General features: G+C 39.1%; 2 protein-coding genes across 2 annotated transcripts in view; both read right to left on the minus strand.

Annotated features, from left to right (window-relative positions):
* Positions 1 to 17,228, minus strand: part of pde11a (phosphodiesterase 11a) — a 39,660-nt gene extending 22,432 nt beyond the window's left edge. The window contains exons 1-7 of the mRNA XM_038720601.1: positions 16,126 to 17,228; positions 15,251 to 15,409; positions 7,942 to 8,031; positions 7,205 to 7,345; positions 6,975 to 7,039; positions 5,317 to 5,449; positions 4,107 to 4,182 (exon numbers count right to left, since the gene is read on the minus strand). Coding sequence (XP_038576529.1) covers positions 4,107 to 4,182; positions 5,317 to 5,449; positions 6,975 to 7,039; positions 7,205 to 7,345; positions 7,942 to 8,031; positions 15,251 to 15,409; positions 16,126 to 16,914 — 1,453 coding nt within the window. The 5' untranslated portion in view covers positions 16,915 to 17,228. The remainder of the gene's footprint in view (positions 1 to 4,106; positions 4,183 to 5,316; positions 5,450 to 6,974; positions 7,040 to 7,204; positions 7,346 to 7,941; positions 8,032 to 15,250; positions 15,410 to 16,125) is intronic.
* Positions 17,229 to 18,819: 1,591 nt separating this feature from the next.
* LOC119904122 (cytochrome c-like) lies at positions 18,820 to 20,429 on the minus strand. Its single transcript, XM_038720541.1, has 3 exons — positions 20,273 to 20,429; positions 19,518 to 19,696; positions 18,820 to 19,410 (listed from the first exon to the last, which is right to left on the minus strand). Exons 2-3 carry the CDS (start codon positions 19,687 to 19,689, stop codon positions 19,265 to 19,267), a joined length of 318 nt encoding a protein of 105 aa, XP_038576469.1. The 5' UTR covers positions 19,690 to 19,696; positions 20,273 to 20,429; the 3' UTR covers positions 18,820 to 19,264.
* Positions 20,430 to 25,533: the final 5,104 nt, after the last annotated feature.

Raw genomic sequence — 25,533 nt, forward strand, 5'->3', positions numbered from 1 at the left:
TTCATTGCATGTTGCTAACATCAGCATTAATGTAATTCTACTCTTATTTGGTATTAAACATTAAAATTATTGTTATAGTCAGTAACAGAGCACAGAGACAGCACTGGTGAAAATTACTAATGACCTCCTTATTGCATCAGACAAAGGACTTGTCTCTGTACTGGTTTTATTAGATCTTAGTGCTGCATTTGATACCATTGACCATCAGATCCTATTGCAGAGACTGGAATATTTCATTGGCATTAAAGGAACTGCTCTGAGCTGGTTTAAGTCCTATTTATCAGATCGATTTTAGTTTGTACATGTTAACGAAGAGTCCTCCATGCATGCCAAAGTTAGTCATGGAGTTCCTCAAGGATCTGTCCTCGGACCAATCCTCTTCACTTTATATATGCTTCCTTTAGGCAATATTATCAGGAAACATTCCATAAGCTTTCATTGTTATGCAGATGATACTCAGTTATATCTATCGATCAAGCCAGATGAAACTCATCAGTTAGCTAAACTTCAAATGTGCCTTCAGGATGATAAAACCTGGATGACCTGTAATTTTCTCATGTTAAACTCAGACAAAACTGAAGTTATTGCTCTGGGGCCTAGGCACCTCCGTGACACATTATCTAAAGATATAGTTTCCCTGGATGGCATCGCCCTGGCCTCCAGCACCACCATGAGGAATCTTGGAGTTATCTTTGATCAGGACATGTCGTTTAAGTCTCACATAAGCAAATTTCAAGGACCGCCTTTTTTCACCTACGTAATATTGCGAAAATCAGGAACATCCGGTCTAAAAATGATGCAGAAAAACTAGTCCATGCATTTGTTACTTCTAGGCTGGATTACTGCAATTCCTTATTATCAGGCTGCTCGAAAAAGTCCATTAAGACTCTTCAGCTGATCCAGAATGCTGCAGCACATGTTCAGACAGGAACCAGGAAAAGAGATCACATTTCTCCTGTTTTAGCTTCTTTGCATTGGCTTCCAGTAAAATCCAGAATAGAATTTAAAATCATTCTTCTTACCTACAAAGCTCTTAATGGTCAGGCACCATCTTATCTTAAAGAGCTCATAGTACCTTTCTACCCCACCAGAGCACTGCGCTCCCAGAATGCAGGGTTACTTGTGGTTCCTAGAGTCTCCAAAAGTAGACTAGGAGCCAGAGCGTTCAGCTATCAAGCTCCTCTCCTGTGGAACCAGGTTCCACTTTGGGTTCAGGAGGCAGACACCATCTCCACATTTAAGAGTAGGCTTAAGACTTTCCTCTTTGATAAAGCTTATAGTTAGGACTGGCTCAGGTGAGTCCTGAACCATCCCTTAGTTAGGCTGCTATAGGCCTAGACTGCCGGTGGATTTCCCATGATGCACTGAGCTCCTCTCTCCTCTACTTTCTCTCCCTCTGTATGCAACCTCATCCCATTATTGCATGTTACTAACACAACTTCTCCCCTTTCTGGTAGTCTTGTGTTTTCTAGTCTCTCTCCTCTCTCCTCTTATCACTTCCTGCAGGTTTTCTGGCTCTGGAGCTGTGGAGTCTGGATCTGTGGTTGTGGGTCACCTGCTGCCCCCGTGTTCCTGCTCGACACCCTCTGTTGCAACGACTATTGTTGCTAGTTTATTGTTATTATTGTTATTATAATCATTAAGATTACGATTGTTACCATTAACACTATTATAAATATCTGTACCATTTTTCATTTAGTCTATAGCAACATCACCTTCACTGTCTGTACCTCTGTGTGTATATTGTGTAGGCTGCCTCCCTCCCCTCTCTCTCCTTACATCCCTCTCTTTTTCTCTCTATTCCTCTCCTGCTCTCTCTCTCTCTCTCTCTCTCTCTCTCTCTCTCTCTCTCTCAGTCTCTCCCCCTCTCTCTCTCTCCTTCACCCCCAACCGGTCGAGGCAGATGGCCGCCCACCCTGAGCCATGGTTCTGCTCGAGGTTTCTGCCTCTTAAAAGGAAGTTTTTCCTTGCCTCTGTCGCCTAGTGCTTGCTCTTGGTGGGAACTGTTGGGCTTCTGTAAATATCATCACAGAGTACGGTCTAGACCTGCTCTTTTATGAAAAGCGCTGTGAGATAACTGTTGTTGTGATTTGGCACTATATAAATAAAATTGAATTGAATTGAATTGAAGTAACAGTATTCTATCTACCTTGGCAGGTGATGCTGCAATGCTGATGAGACATATCACTGTCAGGGAGATCTCTCTGTATTTACAGTATACCGTGTCTGTGGTGACATTCCCGCACTGGCGACCCAGTATGTGTTAATGCCAACCAGCAATGATTGGTTTGCCGGAGCTGAAGGTGGGAGCAACGTGGCGACCGCAGCAACTCATTATGGCAGAGCTTATACGTCAAAACCATGTCAACAAAGCGTGTAATTACTCTCACTGTCAGAAGGGGGAGACAAAAGTTCTGCACTCCAGGTTTAATGTATCCTTTGCTTGAGAATTTCATCTCCTGCTGCGTTGTTTAGATAATGTTTTTTTCACTCTAGATCTTCAGGTGCCACCCACACACTGAATTTTTCTCTCTCCCCTCACTCTTTCTGTTTTTTTTCCTTTTCCCTCTCCCCTCACTTACAAATGCACTTACACCTACGCAAAAAAAACCCAAAAAAACAAACATCACACACACACACAGTCTTAACCAACCATCTGCGGCGGATATGCTGATCACTTTGCACTCAAATAAAACTAATGACTTCCTGCGTCAGATCTCAATGGACCAAGTGGAGCTGGTATCATCGCTCCTCCTTGCCTGCAATATCCAGCTCCAAAACCAGATGAGAGATCAATGATTTATCAGAGTGTCAGTGTGGTGTTGGCCTGGGGGCTGATTCACAAACACAAAGCACACAGCTAGAAGAAGGGAACTCCACCTCCAAGTGTGGAGTGATGGCGCAGCATGGATTTAATCACCCACATGAAGCCTCAGCTGAACACATGCTCAAGCTCCCCTCATACCTATTGTCTACTATGCAGCAAAAATGGGGAGGGGGGGCTACATTATGACTGCATGCGAGTGCCATATGATTTTATTGCTGAATATGTTCCTGCATCATAGTTACGCTATGTGGCCAAAGGTATGTGGACATCCTTTTCTTTTGGTTAGAGGCAGTTTTTTAAGCTAGTCCCATTAGTTCCAATGAAGGTGGCTCTTAATGCTACATCATACAATGATATATTAGGTCATCATGAGCTTCCAACTTAGTAGCAACAGTTAGGGGAAGGTACTGTTATTTCACTAAGAACAGTCCATAAAGAATGTGTTTCCTCAGTTTGGTGTGGAAGAACTTGACTGACCTGCACATAGACTGACCTCGACATCCAACACCTCTGGGAAGAACTGGGGTGCCAACTGCAAGCCAGGCCTTATCGCCCAACCACAGTGCCTGACCGCACTAATGCTCTTGTGGCTGAATGAGATCAAATCCCTGCAGCCAGGTTCCCAAATCTTGTTGGAAGCCATCCCCGAAGGGCAGAGACTGATATATAGCATATTAATGTCCATGTTTTTTAAATTAGATAATGACATGGGTATAATGGTCAGGTATCCACATAGTTTTATATGTGGATACCATATAGTGTATTACTCTGACTTTAACACCCTTGTATATGCAACATTAAAAAGTGACACATCAAATAAGTTAAAAGTGGTCATATTATGCTCATTTTCAGGTTCATAATTTTATTTAGGGGTTGTACCAGAATAGGTTTACATGGTTTGATTTTCAAAAACACATTTGCTGTCAGGCTGCACATTGCTGTGGCACCTCTTTTCACCCTGTGTGTTGAACGCTCCATTTTAGATACTGAGTGAGGCATCTCACTTCTATAAGATCTCTGTTGGGAGTTGCACATATGCAGTACCTAGGACTACTAGACAATCAGAAGCAGAGTTGGGCAGGTCCTGACAAGCAAGGTAGTGTGATCCAAAACAAATTCACTTGAGCTGTGTATGACACAACACGAACCAGCTTCGCAAAATAGACTGGAAGTGGTAAGTTTAAAAAAAAAGATATATTATACATTAAAGGAGAGGGAAAAGCCAAAAAGCATAATATGACCTCTTTAAGAGAAGAGGAAGCTCCATTTGGTAACTTACCTATGATTTGGTGGTTGCTGTTCCATATGGGAACACAAAGTACGGAGCGGATGTGGAAGTCTGAGAACTGGTCTGCCTGAAAAGAGTGGGAGTGTATAGTATAAAATGAGGACTACCATCCATCTGCATTAATTGGCAAAATTAATCAGTTACAAAAATAATATTCAGTTGCAGCCCTCCTTGTTTACTTGTTCTTAAAGCTGCTATTTTAATATTTAAATCATAATTTTGGTCAGTTTAAACTGTATTTTATTTAGAAACTATCTGCTTTGTATTACCAAAGCATTAAGCTACAAAGATAGGAGCTGTGGGATGCAGTGTACAGTAAGAAATTTAAAGGCCCTTTAAAAGCTAGACGCAGCAAGTTGCAGCCTCTATTCGTTTATACGTTTATGTCACTGCTGTTTAAAGTTGACCATGTCAACTTTTGCTGCTTCCAGCCGGATGCAGAGCGGACTGCTGTGCTAGCCGCTGTGGGATTCTGTTTAGATCAATGCAGCATCAGCACACACCGCTGCGGTTTCCGCTTTCTGGTTTGAAAGGGTCTTTATCATACAGAGATCAATTAACAGCTGACAAAAAGGAAAATGTGTGGTATGTAATTTCTCACCATGTGCAAATAAAACAAGATTTAATGCTTGTTATAATAAAAGTACAAAGTCAAAGGCAACTGGACTTTATGTTTGGTCTTGAAGAAATTTCCAAGAGGCTTTTTCGGTCCTACTGACTCTTAGCCATTTAAATCTGAGTGTATCTTCACACCTCGGCAGCAGATGCATATTCATGACTAAAATGCATGCGCACACACAGAAATATTCATATGCATTCTTTTCATCAAGATTTATAAAGCAGCTTGTTTTATACATCTCAGTCAAGGTGGAACTGAACGCACGTGCACAAGTACAAGTAAGTTAAGTAGAAATGAATGTAGAAACAGCCTTAAACATCCGTTTGCATATCAGTATGTTCATATGATACATCCTGCCCCTGGATGAATCATGTGTGAGCATTAAGGTCACACGACAATCAAGTGAGAGATCAGAGTCCAGTTCATTAAGGTGTAAATGGTTTTGAAACCATGTTGGGAGAGCAACATAACTGATAAACAGCTCAAGGATGGATGTTACAGTTTGACATGGTCTCCTACATTTCTGTTTCAAACCATCTGTCTGTCTATGCATACTTGCCGCGTATGTTGCTGTGTGTTTACCTCAGCATCAAAGCGAGGATCCTGATAGGCATCACTAATGTTCACGGGTAGTCCTGTGGATGCTACTAGCTCTGCAATACTGTTGTTGATGAGCCAGTCGGAGTAAGACGATTTCTCCATACTGTCTTTGAAACTAGGGTCAGAAAATAAAAGGGGGGAGATGTGAAAAGGAACAGAGCGGAAGAAACACTACTGGAACTCACACACACTCCTTTAGCTGATAACTAAGTTATCATGAAAATATATATTTTTTAGACTTTTTTATTGTATTCAAGTAAAAACGGTTTTATTCTCTTCTCGCAAAAAGGCCATTTTATTTCTCCTTGTGGACGCTCTTTTAAGTTGACTTGCATTTAATAAACTTCTCATACAGTATATATTCTGCTGCAGCTTATGAAGTAATGAAAAGTTAATTGTGTGATTGTCTTCCTCATTGCCAAACGCCCCCACACTCTGCCATAGAAACACCTGCATCCCTGCACCCATTCACATTAATTGCAGTTGGCTCTCACTGACTTTTTACCTTCACACATAACAAGGTAAATGTTTAGTGTGGCTCATTTTGTCGAGACACTGATGTCAGATCTTTTAGATCCCTTTGATATAGTGATACAGCTGTGTGTGGATGTGAAACCCACAGTGCGGCAGGGAATAAACCTTATGGATGTGATGGCAAGATGCCTTACCTCCTTTATGTTTCTTGCTCTCTTTGTCTTTTCATTCTCTCTTTCCTGTCTCACGTCTGTCATTTAGCTGCCATGGACAAACTAGCAGCACTCGCTCAACATTATCCTCCCCGTGGGGGCGGCTGGGGATTGTAAGGCACATTAGAAATCCTACAGTACGCTCGCCTTTTGACACCAAATTTATTCACTTAATTACACACATAAATCTTGCACAGCAGCCCTTGTTATTCAGATGTAATCCTTTAGGAAAAATAGTGTCATCACAGAGATACTATACTTTTGTCATTTCAACTTGCAGTTCAGTTACTTGAAACCACAAACTTTATTGTTTATGTGACACTGAAAGTACAGTTTTGTGCCTTTTCTCATAAAGAAATATTGAGACAGCTCAGTAGGGAGTGTGTTTAGTAAGAAAGACTAAATTGGCCAGTCAAACAGATTGACATTCCTTTCATTACTACTAATTTCTTATTATTGGTATTTTTTGTTATTTTCTGTTGCAGTTATCACTACTGCCTTGTAGTGACCATATCGGTTATGGCAAGTGCAGGACTTGGGGGATAATTTGTCTTCTTTTCAGCATTGATGTTCATCCATAAACATCCCACACAATATTAAGCCTCGCTTTCTCCAGTCAGCCATGGCTAGCAGTGGAGAGAAGCAGCAAAACCCAATTAAGTAGGGCTCCTACAGTATGCCTTCTATTCAGAATCAGCATATTACTCCCACAGCACTACAGAATATTCACTTTTTATACTTCCCTTATTTTTTGTCCTTGATGGAAGCTTTACAGATTCAAATGACGCTCTGTGCAGAATTTACAGATGCCGTGGTGCCAAAGGCAAGCAAAGGTGGAGATACAACTGTTTAGTACGAAGCTTACTGGTGGGAAAACGGAAGGCAAAGCTTTGTTTTTCATCAGGCCAGATATTATTGAGGATCAGAGTAGATTTTAACACTGAACATACAAACCTGCTTTCAGTGTCTGCACTACACTTAGGGGACAATAGCTCAAATGACTTGGTAAACTTCACCACCTGAAAGATATGAAAGGGAAGAAATCTCTAAAGCTCTTGGAAAAATTGCACAGAGAGTACACAGTGTTCACTGATAAAAATTGAGGCAGAAAGGAAGAACAGACATGCATGTGCACAAATGTACAGACAGATAAACACATACACAGCAGGGGAAAAACACTATACCGGTGACTCAATGTCCTCCAGCAACTGAACAGAGCAGCGCTCGCACTTTAGCAATGTCTGGGCCCGGTGCATGATCTTCCTGACAATCTTCTCCAGGTCAGTCTGCTCTTCAAACAGGTCATTGACGACCTCCAAGAGTGCCTGAACACGAGCAACAGAAAAAGACACCACTGGCATTACTCCCCTATCTGAACTACACGCTGCTGTAAATTCACTAACTAAGAAATCTGTCAACAGGTAATAGTGAAGACCCATTAAATAAAGATGTTTTGCCTCCCTCAGCTATAAGAGCATGATTATTATTATTATCCTTAAACCATAAAGCAACAGGATGTTATAACATGATTTGTTTCCACAGTAAAAGTAAATTAGGCCCTTTATCTAGCAGTGCCAATCCAATTCAATCCACAAGCACATAAAAATCATATGGTGTAAAGGGAACTCTCCTCATTTCTCTCCTCTATTCACTGTGCTCTCATCATGTTCTCTTCCATAACATCTCTTCCCATTCCCTAGGAAATTTAGATCATGGACCTGTATGCTGCACCATCCCCCACTACAGATCCAGAGAAAATGTCCATGCAGGGCTGCATGCAGCGCTGTGATCCCCACTGCAGTGGCAGCAAGTGGGCTGCCGCTGATCAATACTCAGCTTTTATGTCAGAATCAGGGGGAGGAAGTAATGGTGATCCCAGTGATGGGGAGTTTATAATCATGGCTGGCCCTGTGGCCCTTACCCGGCTCCTGTCATACTCCTTCCTTGAGGCTGCGAAGAGTTGAGCATTGGAGATGGCAATACCACAGAAGGGCAGGTACATCTGCAGCACCTGTGGACATATTGACTCACTTATTCATCAAAGACCAGTAGTGCTAGCAGAAGTGTTTTTATGAATGGGTGCCCAATTTGTCTGTATCTGTATGCACACAAGCAAAGCAATACCCAGTCCTGCGCAGCGGTTTCACGCTAGTCCACAACAGATAGCAGTAACGTGAGCCAACAAAGGCAAAACGCCGCAGGGCACCTTTTATTTTGTAGCCAGGGCCGGCCCGTGGCATAGGCGACATAGATGGTTGCCTAGGGTGCAAAATGTCAGGGTGTGCTGCAAGAGAAAGTTTGTTTGGGACTGTGACCTGGATTTTAGAGTTGCTGAAGTTAATATGTGTGTAGATTTGCGGAGAGATTTCTGCTTGATCACAAGTGTTTTCAGTTAGCTTCGATTTCCACCTGCTGATTCAGGTCTCAGGGAAGGTAGTAAATATTATGAATTCTAATTAAATTATGGCGTTATTCTCGTAATATTACAACATTACGTTCTTAACATATCTGAGAACACGAATATGTGGGATGGATTTTGAATCTTGCCTACACTGTCAGGCCCTGGTTGTAGCCAAAATTTTATAACTGGTTGTAAAATGAAAGCCATTTGAAAAATAAAGCAAACAAAAAAGTGAGTAATATTTTCATGCAAGAAAAACTTTTTGAATGGGAACAAATAAGAAATGGCCCTTCAATGGCATCATTATTTGCTAGGACAAATAAATCAATTCAACTGACATTTTACCATTGTACTGAACAGTTTGAGTTACTGTGCCTTGTGTTGATAACATAAACTCCTTATTCTACTCATATTTTTTGCACATAAATAATGTGATCACTTGACGTGGCCTAATGACTGTAGTAAATATGTTCCCTAAAATCGAATCAACGTCTTACTAGTTTAGAATCAAACTACATTTCTTTCTTCCTGACTGTTGTTGATTCATAATAAACATCAATATGCAAGCACACTCTACAACTGCAACTGCATGCTATTAATACAGCTGTGATATAAATACCGGGGTTGAATTCTATGCGACTACCATTACTACACAATGTAGCCTTATCTGAGAGACACTCAGCCCCTGTAACATGGAATCAATAGAATTTAGGTTGTGTGCTTCCTTACTCTGCCTCTTTGTTTAGTAATCTATCTTTAGCATCTGGCTGCTGTGTAACCAATACAATCAGTACAACAAACCTACTAATATTTACCAGCCTTCAGCGCGACCTGAGGGTAGGGACACTACAACAATACATGAATGGGAAGTTACTCAGCTGTGGCTGCTGATACAGGGATATCTCTTTCACCTTTCAGAAAAGATCATGTATCAGTTACTCATCAGCCACAAATGAACACGTAACGAACAGAATCCGATAGCACTGTGTTGATCACTGGAAAAGCTTATACCTATTCAAAAAATATATTTGATAGTTCACAACCTTGACATAGGGACTCATTTTGGAGAGAAATCGTGCAGTTGAACATGCAGGAAATTAATAAACTAATATTGGCTATTTGCTTGATATGCTTTAGTAGAATATATAAATAAGTATCTTTTGGGCTTCTACTGCTGCTCTACGATTGATTCACGATTTCACATGACAACTTGACAACTCTAATTGCTGGGGTCGTGATAACTATAGAGCTAAAAACAGCTAAATATCATAATTTAATGGGCATGTTGACTATAGCAAGCATGAATTGTTTGTACTAAAGACGGACTCCAGTGACAAAGCAGCAAAAGAATGAGGGAACGCATACATACACTGCTGGCGTGTGAAAGCATGCATGTTCATATATATAAACCAGATCCTATGGTAAAAGTTTAAACACAAAAAGAGCTTTGTCGCTCTTCAGCTGAATGGATGTGTGTTTCACTTTTTTTTTTTTTTTTTTGGCGTATTTTGAAGGACCACAATAGAAAGCCGCCGTTTGGCTCAATCATTCCTCAATGACTGTAACAACTGATGTACTGAGTTATAGTATAATAGAAGTGTTTTTTTAATCTTCAATCAGTGAACACCATGAATAATAAGAATTATTCTGCCCTGGCATGTTGCATTGAAGCACATATTCTGAAATGAAATCACTAAATTAATAACATTCCTAATCATAATGTGATATGAAATATTACTCTGCCATGCTAATGAGTACATTCACTTTGTGCCCTTTTTGCAGTCATTATACATAATCAAGCGCCTTATGCAGTTGTTTTCAGACATGGAAAACAGATGATGCTGAGTAATAAGCCCATGTAATGCTATTTCAGCTGTCCTATGGAATTCTCTAATAATGATCTTCCTGAGAGGCAGTGGCCATCAATAGCCCCAGCAAGAGCAGATTCATTAGTGAGCAGGACTTTGAGAATCTGGCTATGGATCTGCCTATGGAACAGGCAAACCCAAGAAAAGCACTGCTCCCTCTAATTACATTCTGTCAGGCAGGCCATTATACAAGGTTGCAGTACAAACAAGACATTTTTGCCTAAAGACCTGTGGAGTGACCAGTAAAGAGTGCTTTAATAAAGAAACTAACTGGCCAAGGCCTGAGGGACCTTCAGTGCCTCTAACCTCAATGACTTCCTTTCCCACAACTGGAATTTCATATGAGGCAAGCCCAGGGAAATTAACATAGCCCACACCTTCTTTCTCCACTAACCACGTGAATAACAACTGCTAGTTGATTTAAACGGCTGTGCTCACTTTGCATGTGTGGTAAGGTGAAGCCAGTGTTGTTTTGCCAAGAAAGGAATAAAAATTAAGCTCTCCATGTCCTCTGATCTCATATGGGACTCCTAGCTTGTGTCAGCAAAGCACATAGCAGTTTTGCAAATACACTTAGCAATGATATCTTCTTTTGAAGGTGACATCAAATATTTATGCAACAGGAATCTACTGTACACCTCAACAAATTTTACAGTAAAGCAAGTCACTGTTTTATATCATTTTTATCTGTATAAATAGTCAAATGAATGCCATACAATAAAAGACACTTCACAGATAAGGTGAAAATGAAGGATTGTGTTTCATCCCTTTAGATTTACAAATCAAAATTTCATACAACTAAATGTAGCATTTAATATATACTAGATAGGATAAGAAAGGTACCAAGAAAAGTCACAACGACTAAGTAACGATGTTTATTATTGTTTATTATTTATTGATAGATATATTCTTGTGGCCAATATAAATGCTTGAAACTTAATTACACCGGATTTATGAAACTACAGACCCTTTTGAGGTTTTCTTGTACTTTGTAAACAAATTCTGACAAAACCTAAAATATATAATAATAAATAAATATATCCTGTCTTTCAAAAGATGAACAGGAGAGAGCATAAAAATAAAGACTGACGTTTGTATTTCATGTCAATAATTTACAACAAAGTCTTCCAATTCAGGACAATCTAAGTAGATATAGCTGTGACAACTGCAGTTTTTGAATATGAAGAGCATAATGTCACAAAGCAGCTTTGTAATCAATGAGGGTAACTTTGTAGCTCAGTCATAAATTTGAGACGCTAAATCTGTTGTGTCATCTATGACCAAAACAGAACAGTTTTCTGAAGGGCGGCACTTGTTAAAAGCAATGTCTCCATTAAACAGCGACAATGGGCTCTGCATAGTTCCTAATAGCATATACAATGTCAAATAATCCTTTCACTTTAAAAGCACACAGATTAAGCATTTGACTTGGAAGAACTACAACTGAACAACTGAAAGTGCATAGTTAGTAATGCTTAGACAGGTCAGGCTGAGACAAAGGCAAGGACTAAACTCAGTTCTTCCTCCAAGAACAATGCCACCATCAAACCCGCTTTTGATTGAATTGAAAGTTGAACCAGGGTGTTAACTTAGTTTTGTACACTACACAGCTGGTATCAGAGTGTTTAAGTGTAGTGTTTTTAATTACTTAGTAGTAGTCTTTAATAGTTTGTTCCTTTGTGTAACAAAATCAGTGAAGGTCAGTGGTGGTGAGCTACATAGGTATAAATTACTGTGATTTTAGTCTTCACTTAAAACTAGAAGTTCTGTGCTTCATGAAAACACCCTGATTACACCCTGGTACACATTTTATCTGTTGAACACACACATGTCCTTAATTATCCATGCTATCCTATAGGCAATAAAGCCAACCCATAATCATTATCAGTATGTGTTCTTGTTTTGAGTTGTCTCAGATATTGGTTTGTTGCAGTAGGAGTGAATCTCCTACTTTGGCATCACCCACGGGACAGTTTTTGGACCTTTTCTTTTTTCAATTTGAAGCTAAATGTTCTCTCTCTCTCTCTCTTGTAAATACAAAATGGTGTGAGCATTATGCCCAGTTGGAAAAAACTACAGTTACAATGCTTACAGGATAACAAGCAACAAATCAGTGTTGAAGTTGAAGACTCAATACCCAGCCCTTAATCACTCCATCATCCCCTCTATCTTTTCCATTTTATTTTTACTCACATATTAAAAAATACCTAATATTACAAATGCCGTTGTCATTACTTTTTCATTTTCTCTTGATTTCAGTGGAGTTGGGTGACAATTTGCTGTTACGGAAAGAACTTTGTAAAGAATCAGTTTGGTATATACACTGCATAAATTAAATGAAACCTTCTTCTCTCTTCTTTAGCTGTAGATTTAGATTGGGTAATTGTGTGAAAGTAGTTATTATAATATTGCGTCAAGCCAATTTGACAGGGAGTTTGGCAGCCAGAGGGAAGCACAGCGGTGAGGGGAGAATGCTATTTGACAATCCACTCACACAGATGTTAAACTGTATTGGCAAATGAAACCTACATGGGGGAACTTGCATCTTATTAACAGAAAGTTCATGAAAATCTCTACCTGAATAATACATTTTATGTTAAATGTATTAAATATATTAAAAGATTCGCAAAGTGAATGAAAAGCTAAATCAAGATAATAACGCAAGATACAAAGACAGCAGGAAGAGGTCAGCTTATACACTTAAATTAAGTCAATAGCTATATTCCTCTACAGAAGATAATGAGACAATGCAATTATTTGTGGGTTGAACCATTATCCAAACTCCCCAAAGGACTCCAATCCTGCAGGGTAGCAACATAACACAATTAAAGCAGTGTGGAATTTAAAACCAGCCATTTAGTGGGTTAAAATATCCCGTAAGTTTCAGTATATAGAGAACGACATTTGTTTTAATAAAGGTACACAAAAGTCTCTAATGACATCTGCTATTGCAGTATCATTTAATTCTTTGAAAAGTGTGATAGGTTTTCTTATTACACTGTGTTCCATAAAACCAGAGCTGCAGCTGTGCTGTGCAGGGAGCTTACTGTGTTTTCTGCTGCTAGCATTGCATTTCATTACTAATTCAGCTGTAGCCATCCCAAGCATTAGTGTGATGTTAATTCAATGTGAAACGTACTAAAAACATGGGAAAGAAAAAATGAGTCCTAATCTGCATCTGTTGAACAATGGATAGAGTCTAGCTTCACATACAACATAAATAACAAAAACTAGCATCATTTGCTGCAGTGAAATCTAAGTCAAAAACAAAAACACAAGCTTGTTGAAAACAAGTTAGCGTTATCGGCTTGTCACCGCCTTTCTGAGACATCTATTCAAGTGAGCCGATGATCTAAACACGTGCTCCTCATGCCTCTCTGATGGTAAGTCAAATAAACAATCATTCAGAAACAGAAGACTGACTGGATCAGTGCGAGATGTAACACCCCCACCTGCTGCTTTGTCATATTATAGTTGTATATTATATTAGTTCACTAACATCTGTGTCTTTGTGTTTGAACTGCCAACTTGACTGATTTGTTTACAGACTGAGTTGATTCACAAAGGGGTAAAATAATAAATATTAGTTATCCATCAGCATGCATCAGTCCCTGTGGACAAATCAAAGCAACTTCTTTCCATCCATTTTTGTCCTGCACATACATTCACACCTAGAAGCCAGCTGGGGTCCCTCAAACTCTGCCAAAAGTCCTAGTTTGACAATGTTATCACTTTAGCAACCATTCAAAAATCACACAAATGGTGACACTAAATTAAAGACTGACACTGTCCCACTAAGCACACAAGTAAAGCACTAACCAGTTAAGAGATTCTGGTGGCATTACAACAGGGTCCTGGCCTTTGGAAGATATACTGCCTTAGAGAAGTTTGATGATGCTGAGCAACAAGCTATGACCTGGCTATACAACAAGTCAGACTGAGCTGGGCTGATTCAAAAATTAAAATTAAAATTAAAAACAACCAAAGGACAATGCACCTGACAAAGCTCAGATTCCACATCTCAAATATGTTATAGTAATTCAAATAATGAAGTAAAAACAAAATGGCTACAGAGTCTGAATATCAGGCCAAAAAAAGGTTCCTCTAACTGACCAATCAATGAATGGAATATTTCATAGCATGTTCGATGCTGCAGATGACAATAAGACAAACAAAATCCAAAATGTGAGAAAATAAACTTTTTTACATCAGAGAAATCCATCCTGTTTTTAATATATCTGCTTTTGCAAACGTGAGTATGACAGCATTGACAGCAATGAAAAATGACATCACTACAGCCCTTCTATGCTTGTGTACCACTAACACCACATAACAGTATTTGCCTACAGAAACACAGAGTAACATCCTTGAAATGAATCACAAATCCACACATGAATCATGACGTCTTTTTACTTCAGGCCTATTCTTTCCTCTACACTATACTTTATTGTGCTGCAATAATAACTAGACTAAGAGTCTAAAGCCATACTAGCATCACTGTAAAGCTTTACATGCTAAGGTCTGCATGACAACATGCTCACAATGACAATGTTGACATGCTGCGAGTTAGCAACTAATGTTCACCATGTTCACAATCTTAGTTTAGTGTATTAGTATGCTAACATCTGCAAATTAGATTGACAGGAATTTGCAGGTTCATTAAACAAAATATTGAACAACTTGAAATTTTGACCTGATGATGGCGCAAAAGGTCAGTGTATAACCAAATGTATTACAGTATTTTTAAACCAGTTGTGAAAACTAATGTTCAAATTTCAGCTGTCTGACATTTTTCCTTGTCAAGCCAGTCAGAGGACCACTAATGTGACCATGACCACCTGCCCCAAAAAGTATTTTCCTCTGTTTTGTGCTTGGAAAAGTTGTTTGATTCAGACACCCCAATGAAACAAACAAACAAAAACACCCAGTTTTTATACTCACAACTATAATAATGAAATTACCTTTTCATCATCTTCAGTGAAGAGATCGCCACTTGAGGACTTGTTGATGGCCTGAGCAACTCCAATGATCTCTCCGTCACTGTTGCGAATGGGCATGCACAAGAGTGACTTGGTTTTGTACCCTGTCAGTTTGTCAATTTCATCACTGAACCGACGATCCTGCAACCCGGGGGATAGTACAAAATAAAGACACAATGTAAGCACTTCTTTCCCTTTTTACTTTCAGGTGACAGGTGCAGTAAAATGTACAACTCAGCAGGACTCCATGTCTTACAAGCACAAAAGGTCTACAATGACGGCAATGTTATAGACAACTGCTTAATTTCCGAATTGCTCAGTAAAATTAAAACTGGACTTTTGTATGACTTGAAGAAGTGGTGCTCAGATCAGATGGCCACTGTATTTGTACATTAAAGCAATGTAACTGTTCATTTCTATTACTCATTTCTAATGTAAATGTTTGGACAACCAAGAAGAAACCTGCTCAAACTTTTGAATTGGGGCTACTGGCATCATTAAGCAATTTGCTGTTCTTGCTGCTTTAATACAGTCTAATATCATCTTATTTTCTTACTTAAAATCAAGGTAAACACAGTGGGACTGCAAAAACATATTGCCTTATTTTTATTACTCAGTGATGTTTGGTGTGAATCTGTGGTTTGACACATGCTTTGGTTCAGCTGACTGTAGGTGTTGGTTCCCCTGCTCTCAGCTCTGTTACACAGTTTGATTAATGATCAATTAATTGTGTCAGATAAAATGACAGGCTAAAAGAAAACGACACCCCGACACACACACACACACACACACACACACACTTTTCTGTGACGCATGCAAACGCACACGCGCACGCATGCACAAAGAGGAGCGGGCACCTGATAAGCGTCAGGAATGTTCACTGTCTCTCCGTGTTCAGCCACATATCCAATGATTCCTTTCCCCCACGGCACTTGAACTTCATCTGAATTCTTTGAGGGTAAAACTGTGGTACCCGCGTGCACGTCAAAGAATTTGGACACTAGTGTCTTCTTATTGCCCGTTCCCTCCACTAAAAACAAGGAGCACCGGTCTGCATCGACCATAATACAAACAAACACAAGGATTTTGTAGCTCAGACTCGTTAGATCCAGGTCGTTAGATATGTCTTTGACAAGCTCCAGGAAGAACTCTCTTTCATTGTGTTGTTTGAGGTAATATTTAAAATCCACTGCTGTGGACGGGTACTGGGGGATGTTGACTCTGGACTCCAGCAGTGCGCTCAGTATGTGCGCAGTGGTCGGGGGCAGAGAGCTCGCTTTCCTCAGCAGAGCTCTCCTCCTCATGCTCGTCAGGGGCTCCTGGGCCCTGGAATTAACATGTTCGTCGTATGTCCTGTTGACATTAATGGCCTTTGATCTGGCGAAAGTTTTGCGCAGCTCCTTCTGCGAGGCTCTCCTTTGCAGACCATCGCATTTGCTTGCCCAGCTGTCCTTGCACGCGTTGCTCTTCTCCTCTCTCGGCTCGGCGCGAGCTGCAGCCGCCGGACTTTTGCTCGCCTGATGATTCTTGAGCCATTTCTCCACCATGCTATAATTCCCCTTTCTGTTCAGGTAGTCCTCAAATAACTCAGGATGCGAGTCCAGAAAACTTTCCACGTCAGAGAACACCATATTTGGCACTGCCATGTCAGTTCTTCAGATGGCCCTCAGTGAACCAAATCCATGAAGTCCCGCAGAGAAATACCATCTATGATGTTTTTACTGAGAATTAAAGTAGAGAATCATGTGCATACCATAACTTCCTCGATGCATTATGCAGGAAACACCTCTGGGGTTCTGGCTACATATCCAGCTTCCACTCTGTGAAGGATGGAGACTCCCTTTGCGCACCAGCATATTCATTTAAGAACATTAAAGCAAATCTAAGAAAAGCAGCGTGGAAGCAAATTGAGGCTCGCGCAGAGTATCACAGGGATTGGAAATCTCACAGAGAGCCACTACCGAGCATCGCCGTCGTATTGGGTCTTCTTGTGTGCAAATGACGCTGGCTGTGGTTGGCTCGGTCCCGCTGACGCTCGCTTCGTCACATAGACGGGGAGCTCAGGGTTGCTTCAGCAGTCAGCCCTCTGGCCATTTGAACCGGTTGCCCTCCTTAGAGCGACTGATGATGCTGAGGATGATGATAATTAAGGAGAATTCAGCTGTCATCTTCACGCAGAATATATGATGCATAGCCTATTGCAAGCTAGCCTATATTAAGATGTAAAAACGGTGGACTGTCGTGGTGGATGTTTGCCCATTGATGGACATTATTTTCAGCAATGATTCAGTGCTATACTCCAGATTTAACAGGCGCATAAAAGCAACGGCCCCATGTGGGCGATAGATTTTAATTTAATGAAATTATGCTTCAGAAGCGTCAAAAATACCAAATTCCTATGCATTCCCTGACAGGGCTTTGGCGATGGTAGGTTACTGCTGGCTGACAAGAGTTTTCAGTGAATGAAAATGTGTTTCATAGCATATAGATAGGCCCACTTTGACAATACATCTATTTCACAACCCCCCTAAACGTTGGCAAATGTGGAATCTGCAGTGGTAGGTCTAAACCTTGTTATCATGTAACAACGGCTTTTTGGGGAGCAGAAGGAGGTTGTCAGAAAATCAAATCCCTTTATACATTATTATGTTCATATGACACATCTGCATACAAATTCACTAGAATTTGTATGCAGATGTGTCATATGAACGCTAGAGGGAGCTATACTCCACAATTTGGAGTGGGAATATAGAAATAGCCCAATTATGACGGATATTAGTAGTGGTGCAAGAAGTACTGAAATACTTCACTTAAGCAAATGTAGAATATCATAGTTTAAAAATACATTTCAAGTAAAGGTCCTGAATTCAAATGTTGAATCAAAGGTAAAAGTGCTCAAGTACCCAAAGAAAGGCACCTCTCAAGTGTTACTTTATCAAAGAAAATTATGTGTTTATCAACAACATATGTGTGTAGGAATTTTTTAATGTTGTAGTTCATCAACGTGGAGCCAATTTTAGATACCTTGCATACCACTAAATAAGTAGCACCGTACTGCATCATATCACATAAGAACATCATGTGTTTTTATGAGAAAACTAGTTGTCAAATAAGTAAAAAGTACAAAAATTACTTCTGAAATGTAGTGTAGTATAAGTATAAAGTAGCATTAAATGAAAATACTCTATATTTAGCTTACACGTGTGTCAAAAGTGTTTAGCGCTCGAGTACCGAGTTACATCGCACCACTGGATATAATTTAGCAGTCTTCGCTGTTGTCTCCTATCATAGACATCCCTGGTCTGGTGATTGAAACTGTAACTGGTGTCAACTTAGCCAGATTACTTTGAAAAAGTAATATTTATCCACTTCCACTCAGTGGGGAAAATATAAGACCCATTACTTAAGGTTCACCAATCGACATGAGCCAAAACTGTTGAAACAGAAACATAATTATAGCCTGACATGATCATCCACACCCTGTAGTTGCTCTTTAATATGAAATCCAATACATTCATATCTAGGAACATAATCAAACGAATTGCAAAAAATAATATTTAGTGTCAGTTTTATTTAACTTGCAAATTAAAAAATATGACACAATAAAATACAGTTGAGGTATCATCAAATTGGAAGCAGATATTCATGTTTGAAAACAGAAAATTAAGACAACTTGATTATAAACCAAGACACTTCTCAGACAATATTGGATGACAGATAATTAGCAAACATAAACACAGCTTTTCATGTCTACATTCTGAATACACAGTATATGGTTTAATAACCTGTAAAAGTAACCTGTTAAACCAGGGGATATTACATATCCACTAGAGGATCATATCAGAAACAGAGGTAAAGCTGTGACAAACATATCATGCCAACATCACTCTTGGCACACTTGCAGTTCTACCTGATTTATGAGAAAGACGAGTACTGACTTCTTGAGCAGTTTGTATGGACTCAAAAATTGGCAAAGCTGTACAGATGAAGAGTTTTTTATGAAGTTGCAGACTTAAGATATGCAATGAGATCAGCTCGTTCATTCTTCTTTTTGATGCCAGCGAAGATCATCTTTGTTCCTGGAATGTATTTCTTGGGGTTCTCCAAATAAACCATCAGGGTGTCCTCATCCCAGGTAATGCCTGGAATTAAAGTGGGCAGACACACAGGAGAATAATGTTTGATCCACACAGCATGATGCTTTGGACAGTTCGAATACTGTAGCTAAATACACATGTGCAGTATTTACCTTTGCTTTTGTTGGCATCAGTATAGGAGAAGCCCTCTGCCTGGCCTGTTTTGCGTCCGAACAGACCCCAAAGGTTGGGCCCAACTTTATGCTTTCCACCATTCTCCACAGTATGGCATTGGGCACACTTCTGCACAAATGTTTTCTTGCCTTTGTCGATGTCTCCAGGCATGGTTTCTCTGGAGGAAAACAATACAGACAGGACAATTGGTCTTAATTGCTTTATTATTTGTTTTACATTATGTGGCTGCTTTTGATTAATAGAAAAAGAAACGATATCCTCATTCAGCCACAAGGGGGAGTAGGTTACAAGTTGCGCAACAATGTGCCCCTAGCACTGTTACAAAACCGACTTAGGTAACTTTTCTTAAATAACATAGTACCTATGATAAAACACAAGCAGCACTTATACACGTTTACGATCGCTGTTACATGATGAATTCCAGCAACAAAATATAAATAATTAAAACACAACAGTCAAATAATGTTAGACACCAACATTAGTCAAAAACCTATGCGATATATAAAAAGTATCGAATGAGAGTTAGATGGGGATTTGTTTTCACAGTAAACATGCGATTCAGCTTATATAAAAAACAACCAGGGAACTCTCCCGGAAACAGGGGAACACCGGCTGTGGACCACGTTGTACAAGAAAGGAACCGGCACGTACAGATTAAAGTCGCTAAAGATAGTACAAAAAGAGCCACGAACTGAAAAGCTCGACATGTTGATGTTGATGTTGAACTTCTTACCTTTTCTTTATTCAACCTACTTCTTTACACTTAAATCCTCGGCTTTTGTCCTCCTGCCGGCTCAGCTTCACGTAGATGCTTTCTGTCTTTTACGTGAACTTGTCCCCGCTGAAACGTCATCAGTCAGCTGACCTGTTTCATCATCTTCGTCTGTTATCAAATTGCGCAATGCAAAACATGTCCCACAGAGAAACCGCTTCTTTCTGATCCCATCACCAGCAACTTAAAATATAACTATTCACATTTCATCGACCACCTCCAATGGATAGCAACCAGAGTATAACATATCGTGTTTTTTTCCTACTGTCACTGCAGCATAATCATAAAAAATAATAGATTCGAATTACAGTGGCTGGGATTAAAAATCTCTCTACCAGTGTCAGCGCATGTAATACATATTATCTGCATTTTCATGGTCATGCATATCAGCAAACAGCAAAGTGTATGTTATGTCATACTGCTGGAATAGAGAAAATGGGATTTCACCTTCAAAAGTGAACTTTTAACATTTGAATTCATGGATTGTCTTTTGATTTCCCACACATCATTTATACAGTCTCTCTCCCAGTAGAAGGCTTTGAAATGAAAATGGTTAACCATGACAAGGTCTATTCTGGTAATGACAAGTAGCGAGACAGAGGAAAAGCTTAAATTGGAGCATGTCAGAGGTCAGATTGGGTAAGCCAGCCATGAAATCTGACATCCAGCCATTTTTGAGACAGACATAGACAGATGAGAAGAGTTTATGGACACCCCTTGCCCATAGACTGCCTCTCAAGTTACTGTTGCATGCTACATAAAATATTTTCCATAAACCCCACTGTGTGTGAAAAGCTCAGGAGTGCACCAGATTCCAAGACACAGGGAGCACCACACACTAATGAGCACCAAACCATCACATAAGTTACACACACTCACACACATTGTAGGCCACTTTGCCCATTCAAGCATTAAATGAAACAGTAATTGAATCCCTTATTATTGGTCTGCCTGCTGCTGTACACACATATAACTTTCAAGGCCAAGTATGTGTTTGATGCATTCATTGACACTGAGGGAAAACAGGGCTTGCTGGTTTTCTTTCTGGCTGCTTCTGTAAAGTTGCTCGGGTCCATTTTACCAATGATTGACAGATGACTTACTCTCATTATTACACTCAGATATTTACCTTAATAATTCATTCACCATACCTTGTTACATTTGTCCAAATAGCAGTTGTAAGTTAATTGTATTTCAGAGCATGCAGATAACCACTTATAGCTTATTATTCCACAGGCTATTTCAAACCTACAGCACATACAGTACATGTTCTTAGTTGTTTCCCACCACTTTATTAACTTTAGCTTTACTGTAACGTTATTTTTTTTCTTTTTTGTAACTTACCTAAGCAATTTGTAACAGCTCCACCTCACTTCTCATTCGATTTATCGCGAGAGTCGGATGAAGCAAAGTCTCATCAGAATCAGCTTTATTGCCAGCCGTGTGTACACATATGAGGAATTTGACTCAGGATTATACATTGCTCACGATATGCTTACTTATACAATAATAAAATCAGACATTGTTGTATTATTGTATAAGTAAGGACATCGTGTACATGGCCTTGATGTATATTAGTAGTAGCTAGCACAGGAGCTAGCATCTCTAGATTAGCTAATTTTCTTGTAACAACAACAGATCTAGGATCAGATCAACAGATCCTATACATACAGTCCCCTCCAAAAGTATTGTATCAAAAGATGAATGAGACAAGAGTTCAGAATTTCAGCTTTTATTTTGTGGTATTCACATCTACATGTTAAAGAACTCAGGACATAACCACCCTTTGTTTGAACCCACCCATTTTCAAGTGAGAAATACTAGAAAAGAACAGACAGATGTTTCTTGTTGCCCAGGTGTTGCCTTTTAGGTTGATTGTCCAAACATTAAATAGCTCTGCATGACTAGTTTAAGTTTTCATCCTTGGTTCAAACCTATAAAGACTGCATTTCCTGTTAAAGAGGATAAACCAACATGAAGACCAGAGAAGAAGGAAAATTGACCAGAGCCATTGGACAAACATTGGGCATAGCAAGCACAACGATTTGGAATGTCCTGAAAAAGAAAGAAACTACTGATGTACTGAGCAACGTCAAACAGGTCGGCCAAGGAAAACAACAGTAGTTGATGACAGAAATATTGTGAGAGCTGTGAAGAAAACCCCCAAAACATCAGTAAGTGACATCACCAACGACCTCCACAGTGCAGGGGTGAAGGTATCACAATCCACTGTTTGAAGAAAACTCAGAGAGCAGAAATATAGAGGCCACACCACAAGATGCAAACCATTCATCAGCAGGAAGAATCGGAAGGCCAGACTGAAATTTGCAAAGAAGTACAGATATGAGCCGCAAAGGTTCTGGACCACAATCTTATGGACTGATGAGACCAAGATTAATCTCTACCAAAGTGATGGAAAGGCCAAAGTGTGGAGAAAGAAAGGAACTGCTTATGATCTGAAGCATACAAGCTCATCTGTGAAGCATGGTGGAGGTATTATTTTAATTCAGAAGTGTACAGAAACATTTTGTCTACCAATTTATGGAGAAATGCATTGAAACTAATCGGGAGGAAGTTTATCATGCAGCAGGGCAATGACCCAAAGCACACTGCCAACAAAACAAAGGACTTCATCAGAGGGAAAAGTGGAAGGTTTTAGACAGGCTAAAAAGAAGCTGCGGTAAAAGCCTGGAATAGCATCACAAATGAAGAATGCAACAGTTTAGTGATGTCGATGGGTCGCAGGCTTGAGGCAGTTATTGCAAGCAAGGATAATGCCATCAAATATTAAATGGTATTTACTTTAAGATTATTTGTTCCATTACTTTTGCTCACCTAAGAATGCTGTGGTCTAATACAAACGGTGATATGTCCTGAGTTCTTTAACACATCTAGATGTGAATACCAGGAAATAAAAGCTGAAATTCTGAACTCTTGTCTCATACTCATCTTTTGATCTTAAACACAAATATCTTCAGTGAACAACAAAAACAAATTTAAAAAGGAATTTGCCTTACCGTTCCAATACCTTTGGAGGGGGATGTGTGTGTGTGTTTTTGTGTGTGTGTATATGTATATGTGTGTGTGTGTGTGTGTGTGTATGTATGTATGTATGTATGTATATATATAGCCTACTAGTAGTGGAAAAGTGTTTAGATCTCTAGAAGTAGCTCATGTCTACTACCCTTTATGTCCACACACTCTTCAGAGAGATCAATAGTGAAAACACCTGTGTGGGTGGCCTATTTGCCTGTAGGGGCATAAAAGTATCAAAAGTTTTACTGTAGTTTCATTATGCAGAATGTCCCTTATCCAGAATGTGACTTTAACATATTACATTATTGGATTATACAATTACTGAAACAATAATATGAAAGCAATAGTTACAGTTGGTCAATATTAAGCTTATTTTAACTACTTTATACAATGTTCAGCTTATAAAAACACATTACATTTACATTTACTCATTTGACAGACACTTTTATCCAAAGCGACTTACATTTGAGGGACAACATAAAAGCATCAACAAAAAATCAATACAGCACAAGATCTACAATTGGCAATACATACTAGTAAGGGCAGCAATGAATACTACTAAGAGTTAACAGCACGAATGGCATCACTAGGGTAAATACCTAGGGAAAGAAGTAAGAATTAACAAAAAGTGCATAAAAGAGAATTGTAAGGGGATAGAAGAAGATGTGCACAGGAAGTGGATGTTAGAGGTGCATGTTAGAGGTATTATAAGAGAAAGTGTTTCTCGGAAGAGAACACTTTTCAAGAGCTTCTTGAAGTTAGAGAGGGACGATCCTGCTCTGATGGCATGTGGTAGCTTGTTCCACCATCGTGGTGTCACAGATGAGAACAGCTGGGACAGAGATTGCTTTGTGTGTAGTGATGGCAGACCCAGAATCTGTAATATAACTTGTAAATATCAGCTGTAAGTAGAGTAAAATGTGGAATATTTTGCGCTGATATGGAATAGAAGAATAATAGCTTACCAAAAAAATGTAAACACTCAAAGTACTAGTACAGTACATCCAAATTGTACGTATACTGCTGTAGCACTTCAGTAAATCTACTTAGTTTTAGTAATTTTATTTGTTTCTCTGTTGTGTAAGCTCTTTGTAGTTGTACTTTTAACTTTTCTGAGCTGCAGTGGTAGAAGAATAGGCTATCCTTTAATTAACAGCAGTAATACTACTACTACTATGTAAAGCATATGCATTCAAAAATATACTCAAGATATACTCAAGCAAATGCAAATAAGTACTGGCAGCAAAATTAAGTCAAAGTATCAAAACTAAGAAGCCTACTCATTTTGCTAAATGACCCTTTTCAGATTTATGCAGAATTGTTTTTGTTTGTTAGTTTCTTGGACCTCATTTTAACTTATTTTGCACTTTTGGTTAGTTTAATGTATAATAACGCATCATATTTTATAAATTGATCATTTTTAGATATAAAGTCTTAAACTACAAATTGCTGTCACAAGTAAAAGATCTACATTCAAACTCTTACTTGAGCTGTGTAAAAAAAAGACAAATGCATTATGCAGAATGGCCCATTTCAGAATATCATGATCATTTAAATTTATTTTTAATCATTTTGAATTGTGGACGAAGCATTGTTAAGGTGTCGCTTTGGGCTTTGGGTAATTATAACAACATTTCTCACTATTTTTAGAATTTTTCAAACCAATTGATTAACTGAGAAAATAATCAGCATATGAATGTATTATGAAAATAATCATCAGTTGCAAACCCTAACTCTAACCCTAACCCTACACAAAATAGTTAATGAATGAATACATATTCCTGATTATATTTACATAGGCCATTTAAGCAACATCTTCAATGCAGGACGTTTACTAGTATTTTTACAGTGCGGCCTAGTCCTCGCGTTTTACTGCCGTTGCATGGGAACACCAGGTGAGCAGTCAGTGATCAAACTCACACGAGTCAAGTGTCACAAAGGTTAACGATGCGTTTAGTCTGAATGCACATTTTGACAAATAAAGGCAGCTCTCAATTAAATGCCTGGTCGTTTTTTTTATAGAAGTTCTATGTATAAAACCTCTTAAAGTCCACCAGATCGCCCACTTCAACTAGTTCTGCTTACAAATATGTAGGCCTAATGTAATATAATAATGTAATATAATAAATATTAAAGCTTTTCTAAATATATGGAGATGCTTCACATCGTTAAGACCAGATTCTATC

This window comes from Micropterus salmoides, unplaced genomic scaffold, assembly GCF_014851395.1.
Source record: "Micropterus salmoides isolate LMB-PRFRI ecotype aquatic unplaced genomic scaffold, ASM1485139v1 Ms_hic_scaffold_15, whole genome shotgun sequence".
In the NCBI taxonomy this organism is placed as follows: domain Eukaryota; kingdom Metazoa; phylum Chordata; class Actinopteri; order Centrarchiformes; family Centrarchidae; genus Micropterus; species Micropterus salmoides.

Excerpts from the sequence above, each read along its gene's own strand:
- LOC119904122 (XM_038720541.1), bottom strand. The coding sequence starts at position 19,689 with ATGCCTGGAGACATCGACAAAGGCAAGAAAACATTTGTGCAGAAGTGT. Across the intron at positions 19,411-19,517 it reads TGATGCCAACAAAAGCAAAG|GCATTACCTGGGATGAGGAC; the intron begins GTAAATACTGCA and ends CTTTAATTCCAG.